Below are 10,041 nucleotides of genomic sequence, written 5' to 3' on the forward strand. Positions count from 1 at the left end.
TGATAAGAAATCTTAAACAGTATAGGAAGTATGGCATTCGACTGAATTTACTTGAATATTCACAGCATACAATCCACACACTGAATGTTACATTATACTATTTGGTGAACTGACTGATGTTGAAAGTCTAGTCAATATATATATTTTGGGAAAACAATTTAAAAACTAATGTATTGATGGTTGAAACTAAGAGTTTGAAATCTAATTCTGAATAGATATGAATTTTCTCGTAAGAAATCCTTAAACAACATACTTCGTGATTTTCTGTAGTCATCTATATTATATCAAGTGTCACCCAATAATGTTACCTAATATCTAACATAAAATAATTTGAGATGGTAGAAGCATAAGATTCAGGTGATTTTTGGCTAGCCAGCAAATACAATCAGTACAAATGGGATGGACTTACACGTAAGTACGAGTGAACTGTATTTGATTGAAGAAGCTCTGAAGCAGATGGTCTTTCTTGCGGAGTCTTCTTTAACATTCTAGAATATAATTAGGACAGTTATTAAACATTAAATAGTTAACGGCTGATAATTGTGTGGTGCAATGAATATTTTTAAATAGAATACATTAATAAATAAATAATTTGATTACAAAATAAGAGATTTAGAAGATTGACAGTTATTATGTGTTGACGTTTCGAAAGTGAAAAGTTTCTGGGTCTCCATGCTAATAGCTTACTATCTCATAAGCGATTCAGTACAAATGCACATTTCATGTCGAACCAACATTGTGAAAATGATAACTTATTCTATACATCATTTATTTATTCAATTATCTACCATCACTAATGTGTTAATGTGAATCGGAGTCACTTTTATAAGTCTGTCAAATGTCAAGAACTATTCATATATTTTTTTCAGCAGTATATACCATCATCTTATTTCTACAGATTGTTAACAAAATGGCACCTTAAATTATGATCGTAAGAAATAATACCATAAATAAATTATATTTTAAATACTCCGAAAGAAGTTTGAGTGAAATCGCTAGGCCATAGCTCTAAGTAAATCCACTTAGAATATGCTATGATTTTACAAATATAGTTCGTATATACTGACTTTAATTTACCTATAGTCAAATCTTTTCTAAAATAGTCATTAAATCTTCTCAACGCTCCTTACAGAATAATGTAATCAAAAGATTTCTAGGTATCATCAACAAGGTTTGACGTGACACTTTCAAATAAACTGAGAATTGAGTAGGATGCTAGTAAGAGAATAGTGACATTTTTGCAATATCCCAATGAGTAAAAAAAATTAAATTTTGACATTTTGTTACTCAGTATGAGTCGTTTCTACGGAAAATAAATAATTATACACATTAAGACTTTGCGAACGTATTAACTTTATGGTCAAAAAATGTTTCCTCGCTGTCTCAGACCAGCGACAACCAAAGACAATAACCATAATTATTTCAGTCATTTGACTTTAAAATTGGCTAATTACTCACAAATGAAGTTAGTTTATTGTCGCTAGTGTTTATCAAAGAGCACCTATTAATATTCAAAGCAAGTGGAAATTTGGCGAGACGTTTACGAATAAAAATATCATGCTGAAACAAGTATATCAAATAGAGCATTAGGATAAACTTCTCATTAATTTTACGTACAGTTCTAAAACGTCTTGCAATTCTTTTGAATAAATTTCTGGTAGCTGAGGACAAGGATCATTTATAACCTGCCACATAACACGCATTAGATTAGTTCCAGTGAATGCTCTTCTTTGGGTGCATAGTTCATACAGAATTATTCCAATTGACCTATACAATAGTTAAAAGGTTACAAAAACTACTTAACTAATATTAAAGTATAGTAAAAACCACAATATATGAGAGACCAGTTTCAATAGGGATAAATCAATTAAATACGTGTGCCAATATCAAAGGAATTTTAATTGTAAAATTTATTTCTATCTCAAAAAATGTTATGTAAATCACCTAATTACGGTTGATTGGTTATTCAGTTATACGTTGATCTAATCTATTAGGGTACATCGAATTCTACTGACCAAGTTGAAATTTGACTAGCAATCTAAGTGACTTGACATCATTAGGCTATAGTCCCTGATATTTTAGACCAGTAATTTTCTAATCACAAAAGGGTTTAAAGAACATCCAACTCACACTTCAGAACATCTCTAGACAAATACATATACATAAAATTCAAACGGAAGATATTACAAACTTACCTCTATACAGTAAATACACATTTCGGATGCCTAATTAAAATAACATGGATTATATCATAAGACAGCAGTGATAATTTTCTCAGTAAATCTCAATATTGTTGATTATTGCATCTTGGTCAAACTAAGAGGAAATTCATTTTCACTGAACTTACTGAGTTCACCAACGTCTCATCACTAGAACAGTTGAACTCGAGTATGAATAATGCAAGCTAGAGAGTTAACTGCCACAATACAAATCGACTTCAGACCAGTCACATAGTAACACTTGATTTCAATGTTCAATTTCGTAAATCTGTTTAAGAAATAAATGTATAGATCAGCCACTTGAAATTATTCCGTTTTCGAAGTGTGAGCTAATTTCCTGTATTCTAATCAATAGTTGAGGTAATCTATTTTCTTCCAGAAAATCTATTCAGTTCTCCATGTTTATCTATTTATTTACTAATCTAATTTCATAAATTTGACACGTTTTAGTGAACTATGCATCCATTGTAACAGATTGCGGAAAAACTATTGGTGCTAATCAGATTCAGTGAAAGACAATTCGATGTGTAATCATCAAGAAGTGATTATGCTTGTCATAGACATGGGAATAACTCGGAGAAATAAATGATCGAGTGAGAGAGAGAGAGATAAGCAACGCTAAGCCACATGTTTACGGATAGTTTGTTTCAAGTACATGGTGTCTGTCTGTCTAAAACAAGCAGTAGACTACATGAAATTCCAATTCAAGTTATTTAATTGTTGATTTCCAATGGATTTTGTGATGGTTTCTTCCTAATGGAGAATCGGCTTTCACTGAGGCAACAGTGAAAGCATAGAAACTGAAAGTATGTCAGCATGGTGAGTTGTGGAATCTGTAGAATTATCAGTCTCACATGTTGGACTGACTTCAGTTAGACGATCATTCGGTACCTGAGAGCCTTGAACTGTTGTTTCGTCATGCTATGGGATAAGAAATATCGTGTTGTTACAGTCGATCGACTGAAGTGACATGAAGTGACTAATTGGGTGCAGCTTGCAGAAACCTAGTTAGCGGTGTAAGCTCCTCTCCCAAATTAACTAGTAACAAAAAACTACAGCTTGCCAACGAAAATAGCTTGCTTTTGCTTGATAAAATAACCTGGATGTAAGCAGAATGTTCGACAAAATAGAGACGATTAGAACTCACAGATCCTTTGATCGACTGGGATACAATCGTGTTTGGAGCTCTTTGGACATCTAATGAATTCAACTCTTCGAGCATCATATACATTTTTGCATGTTTTTACCAATTAACATCTCAACGTAGTGCACGCCGTATCAAGTCAGTTTTTTTTGTGATATGAACAGCTCTAAATGAACTAGACAACATGAAATCGGTCACTATTGATCGGTCAATTATTAGTTAGTATCGCATTTCTATAGGAGGCTTATTACTGCTCTAATAGCCTAATGGTTACCACGTCGAACTATTAATCAGGATAACGCTGGATCAATCCAGCTGCGTAGCAGCAGTTCCCTCAAGGCAGCAGATACGTTGTAGTGTCGGTTGCTATACAAAGTTCACATAGCTCGTTCTAGCTTCTGGACAGGGCAATTTATCCATTATTCTTGAGTCACATTTTGAGTCTGTTAATTATTCGCTTATCAACCTTGACTGGTTTTATGTAAGCGTATGCGTGTGCATTTCTTATATTACTCATCACATGTCTATTTTTGTCTGATTATAAGTATCGATTCACGCTTGGTTAAATCGATTTGGCTAATATGTCTTCTTCAATCCGCTTCGCTTTGCTGTCTCTTCTTCGATTCGTTTCCCTGATTGTATGTTTAGATCAACGATTACATAAAATACACATATTCAAAATTCATTCTTGAGTTTGACTTATTTAATCCCGTTATTCACTAACGCGATTCAACTCGATAATTGTATACGAGTATTGATGGCAGGTATGTTTCGATGACACTCATCATACGATCGAACTGGAGTCAGATAAATGGCCACAAAAACACCTCTTCTGTTAAATTTCAGTGAACATGAAACCTAGGTTAACCATTTTCTGCCAGTCATCTCCAGCCACCTAACAAATCATTTACTATAAGACAGTCGACTTACCAAATATCTGATTTATTATTATATCCTTCATACTTCAAAACTTCCGGACTCATGTAATAAGGAGTCCCAATAAACGTAGTTGCCAGTTCTTCAGTTGTGGCCAGTGAACGCGAAATACCGAAATCACCAATTTTAATATTTCCATTCTTTAGAAATATATTACTAAAACCATTTAAAAACATTAGTTTTACCTAAGACGTTTCTGAAAATTCGAATCAATTCTTAAAAATTCGACTCCTTAACTAATTCAATAGGTATGATCAATGCTGCAATAAAAATTCTACATCAGAAGCATTCCTAATAAGAACTTAGATAAGACCTTACTTTTGATAAAAATTTAACTCAAGCTTCATCGATTTTATATGTAGTTGGAGTATTATTGGGATTTTTCCGTTTACTTAAGTAAATGTGATTATTTATTCATATCATTCTGAGTTCAAATATTTTAGTAAAGATTCGGAACTACCTGCAAATGACTAGCTGTTATAAATAAATTGGAAACCTCAGTGATTTATATTTACATTAAAAACTGCTTGCTAGTCTTATGTATTTTGTGTACATTTTAAGAGTAAATCGTATCGGGAAACAAAATACAGTAGTACTGAAAACAATATGCCGTTGAACACATTTTCTTCGTTAGATCCAGTGTCCTCGGGTTCTTGATGATTCTTTAGCAAACTCTACTTTGTGAAAGTTACTTTCAAGTAATTTTTTGGAGGAGTTTAGGTTGCTACGTTATTGATATTACTGATTGGATTTTGATCAATTTTAGTTGGTATATGTGCATCCTGGGAGCATTGCCTTGATATAATTACTTTCCCCATAAGATGTTTTAGAAGAGACAGGTTTTATGTGGCTGTGGAACCCAGGACGTGCGTTTTGAATCTGGTACCTCCATACCCTATAGCCATTTTGTTGTTTTCTGCTCACTAGATCCAAATCTGTAATATGTGAAATATATTATTTATTAAAATTAGATATTATCGTCTCCTATTTCAAGAGCATCCTTCTTTAAATCGAAACTCTATAATGGGTTTATCCATCTGTTTTTTCAATATTCGTTAAGCATGAGGTATCTAGTATTTCAGGCAATTTTCCGTTCATTTGATGGAAAAGCGCTGTATTTAAGGGTGTAATTTTCAATTGAGATTTTACTTAAAGTATCTGAAGTTATCCACATCTGTATACGACGGTCACTTAAGTGAAGCGCATCCCAATATGTCGAGTGAAAGATACCAAATATAATGAAAATGTGACTGTGAAACGGGGGTCTCTTGTATGGGGCACTCACCAAATGAACAGAAAAATGCCGAACAATGTTCAGAATCCCATGCTTACTCAATATTAAGAAATAGATGGATGAAATCACATAATTTTTAAATGTAATCCCCTTCGAAATTTCCATGTAGGACAAAATGACGTTGTTAGTTTCTTGACTCAAATTAAGATTTAAAAAATTCGACTCCAAAATTATAATTTAAATTCAAATGCATTGAAAAAATTCAGAAAACAACCTTGTTTTTAAGTCACGATGAAGTATTTTGTTTTTGTGCATATAAACTGTGGCCAGTATAAGTTGTACAAGCCATTTTCCAATAATTTTTTCACTGATACGTTCTCCTTTACTCTTCACTTGTTTTAAGTAATTAGTTAGATCACCCCCCTATCATGTTTTACAGTACAATTAAAAATAAAAGATAAAATCTTAATTTAGATTAATCTATTAAAATCTAACATACTATCTTTATGATGAATAATCATTGAAAACTGTCTTCTTTTGTAATGATTTGTCGAAAAAATAAGTTGATGAAATGTGTAGTTCTTAGGGCCAATATTATATGTGATAATAATACAGTAACAATGAGAACCAGAACTCCAGAGGCTAATGTGTCTTTCTAGCATGTACCCACCTAGATAATCAAGACCAGGTCAGGTTATGAAAGATATTAACCTCTGTCGGATAGGAAGTTTAAGAAATATGATCGCGTATCTGGTAACAATCCACCTCTTGATATACAATGTAAGATAGTATGGAAGTAGTTAACTACGCTAAATTATTGGTAAGTTTGGCTATCTGCAAATTGTTTGCTTACTGTTATGAAGCACTTTTGCTACTTGACTCTTCGGAATATAAGGATAGAGGCTAGGAAGCATTAAATTTTCTGACTCCGAGAAAATCTCATCAATGAAAGTACATCCACACCTTCGTTAACTCTTGATAATAATACTGTTATTCTACCCCCCGTTTATTTCTTATTGGCTTATTATTTGCAAGCTATTGACATGTTATAGGTTAAATAGTTCTTAAGAATTTCCAAAATATAAACTAAAGCGATAAATAAATCGAGAATGATAAATCGTAGTCTGCATGCATAATAAAATTGACTGTTAACGGATACTTTTGTTGTCGAACCAAAGAAATTAGATGAAAACATCGTTTAAAACCGAAAGCAATTCAGTTTAGTTTGTAACACTTTTCAAGATCAAATTAGGGAGAAAGATAGATAATCGAAAAAGCGACATTAAAATGAATCGTTTATGATGAAACTAGTCACAAAAAGTTTCAATGAATTACCAGGCCTACTAATAATGGTGTACTAGCAAGTAACTACATTTAGGATGGATTTATCAAGGTTGCAGTTGGAGTTTATGAATTGTCAAGTTGATCATACCTGAAGTGAGGTTATAACTCGTCGGCCAAAGTGAATGTTTGCATCACTACAGTAAGTTAAGTTGAATATGCAAATCACTGAATCCCGACTGAGGGACTTAAATCCTTTGTGCTTAAAGGGAAACTGAAATGGCATGTAAAAGATTAAGTGCTGGGACCCTAATATAAATTACTGAGATGTAAAACAAGATAAAGCATCCATTCAATTTTTCATGGTTTCATATCATCCTATAATTGATAACTATGGTAAAAGTAATTATCAAACAATGAAAAACGTTTATAAAACCACCTCAGTCTTAGAAAATAATGTACAGACTAACATATAGAATAAAATTAAACAAGATACTGATTTATTCTAATCTGTAAATTTAAAAACTTGTCAAGGTTGAAAAAACAACTTTCTAAGCTTATCTGAAAAAATTTGATATTTGAAAACCCATTAACACAACTAGTGAAATGGTTTGCTAAGTTAAAAAAGAGATATTATATGTTAACTTTTTAACAAATAACGGTAAATAGTGAGATGGTGTAAACCGCCATACCGATTAACAGGCACTATTTATTATATTTGTCTCATATGAAGGTTGCTATGCAATCTCTAGAAATAAACAGAAAGGTATGTCATTTGGAACAAAAATATGAAAATGGCAGCAATAGAGAGCACAATTTGAAGAGATTGTGTGGTTTTGAATCGACTCTTTTTATTAAAATAACGTATATAAATTTATTCTGATAAAAAATTCATTTTATTGGTATCAGTGTATACTAAAAGATGTAAGATCAGCATAAAACTCCAGAGCAGTGAGCAATAGTTGGTTTCATACATTTTTATTAAGCATTACCTTTTAATTACACCCATTCCAGACCAGTTTAATGGTTTGTATTTGCTTATTATATAATGAAAAGATTCACTACAATGCAAAATGTGTGAAGAAACTTATATGCGTTGATTTATAACATCCGAACACAAAATAAAAGCAAAAGAGCACCAAATACCAATTTTGTTGTGAATCTAAGTTCCTCGACAGCATACATCATAAACAAGATTTCCAGGACTATGATGATTTGGAGTGAAACAACTTCGATCAGTATTGAATTCTGAATCAAACACAGGGATCCTAGTTGTGACTTTCATCAAGCAAAAAGACGACTTTTATGAATTGCTGGCGATGATGCAAAAAACTTATGAAAGTATCACTAACAAGAATATAGGCCATTCTATTATCTTTTAGTTTATACCAATTGGAATAGATATTAAACTTGCCTTCAAGCTACTATTATGATCGAAACATACTTCAGTCAAATGATGTTCAGACTTTGTAGTCCGATAATTTTCTCACCTAGGTTACAGTTATTCACTCTTGAGTAACATAATTAACCAATGCTTAAAAAACAAATTTACTTTCGTAAACTTCACAATCTTAACATAGTAGCTTTTTGAGTATACATGACCATACACGTATTTATCTAGCAACTAAACACAGATAAAACATATATAAAACTTAACCAACCACAATGGTACGATTTATTCATGATTTACGTAAACCACACTACAGTGGCTGTAAAGATTCTTCCAGTATTTTTTATGCTGGTCCACTTGTACCTATCAAAGCGCCTTTTAATGAAATCTATGGATTTTATACCATTACATACGCTTAGTGCTATTACTTGTTTCAAAGTCATAACTAATTCTATATACCTCAGCAACATGTGATGGCAAAATTTTTTATGTTGGTTATTTTATTTATTTTGAGCGCCACAAAATCCTGCAAAACTCTGGTGATTTTAATCACTGAAATACATTAAGATATAAACTAAAGTTGAACAGTCTGTGGGTTAAGAAAGTGGCGATTGATTGTTTACATAGTCAGACCAGTAGATAGCCTGGTAGGTATTAGATGTGTTGTTTAATTTTCTACCCCCTGTTACGACTGTTGTTTTTAGTTATTAACAGTGAGATATACCCACATTATAGTTCGGCAAGTCAGAGGTGTGTTGAAGTGTTGTATAATAGACACTGGCAGGGTACCTAGTGTAGGTATTCGTTTAAGACAGTGTTGCATTGGTTTAAAGAAGAAAAAGAGCATCATTTAAGATTTTAAATGAACCAAATTCCTTCGATACATATTACTATTATGACTTGATATTTGTGGTTATTTTTGACCAAATATCATTGGTTTATAGATTGATTTACGTAGATGAAGTCTCTAGTTAACAACAAATGGAGACCTTACTTACGGATTGGTGCTGTATTACGACGTGTTTAGCGACATACAGACCTTTGGGTGGATAAATGAAAAGTAACTAATTAGTTTAGCTGGCAACCTAGTTCCATCACATTTATTTTTGAGGTTGATCAATAGTTGTGTGAACCTTTAGGTCTTTTCAACGTGAGTCGATCATAAATCCAATTTTTAAACTATTTGCCACACAGATGACATCGAGACTATACTTCTAAACATTTAAACACTCCTTTTGTATTATTTGCTATTAATAATCCGAGACAGCCACTTCTTGACACTATATTCTAGAATAAATTGTGTGTCATACTTGTGATGAATGAAAACATGTTCGACCTACTTCCCTGAAGCAAAACAAATAGTTCCACTGAGCGATGCCCCTAAATAAAAAAATATCATTTTATCATCTAACGTCAGTGTCAGTGAATGATTCGAGTGATTATACAAACTTTTATTATCATATGCCATGCACGATATTTAAAGGATTCTGTTGTTTGTCTTGGCGAAACTGTGGTGGATAACCAATGCAATTACTGCACGCTTAGGTATATTATGCTGTTTTTGATCTGTCATAATCAAATAATGTAATTACATACTGCGTACTTGACATTCGAGTTCTATCGTGTGTCTTTTCGAAGTTCTAAATTTATTGGGATTAGTGCAACTTCGTTGTAGTCAATTCACAAAGTTGTTTTCTCGAAATATAAGAGGGTGATTTGCTCTAGCTACTTTTAATCATTCTATTTTTTTAAATTTATTCACTACATTAGTAGTAATTTAAAAACCTGTACCTTTACCCCCCCACTTTACAAAACAGCATTGATGCAATAAAACTCA

The 10,041-nt window shown here is 32.4% G+C and overlaps 1 protein-coding gene across 1 annotated transcript in view; it reads right to left on the reverse strand.

Moving 5' to 3' along the window:
• Positions 1-8,099, reverse strand: part of Smp_166540 (kinase) — a gene marked incomplete at both ends in the record, with an annotated part of 13,239 nt that extends 5,140 nt beyond the window's left edge. Inside the window, 5 exons of the mRNA XM_018792813.1 lie at positions 410-488; positions 1,618-1,767; positions 4,294-4,455; positions 5,808-5,956; positions 7,998-8,099. Coding sequence (XP_018644330.1) covers positions 410-488; positions 1,618-1,767; positions 4,294-4,455; positions 5,808-5,956; positions 7,998-8,099 — 642 coding nt within the window. The remainder of the gene's footprint in view (positions 1-409; positions 489-1,617; positions 1,768-4,293; positions 4,456-5,807; positions 5,957-7,997) is intronic.
• Positions 8,100-10,041: the final 1,942 nt, after the last annotated feature.

This window comes from Schistosoma mansoni (assembly GCF_000237925.1).
Source record: "Schistosoma mansoni, WGS project CABG00000000 data, supercontig 0111, strain Puerto Rico, whole genome shotgun sequence".
NCBI lineage: Eukaryota > Metazoa > Platyhelminthes > Trematoda > Strigeidida > Schistosomatidae > Schistosoma > Schistosoma mansoni.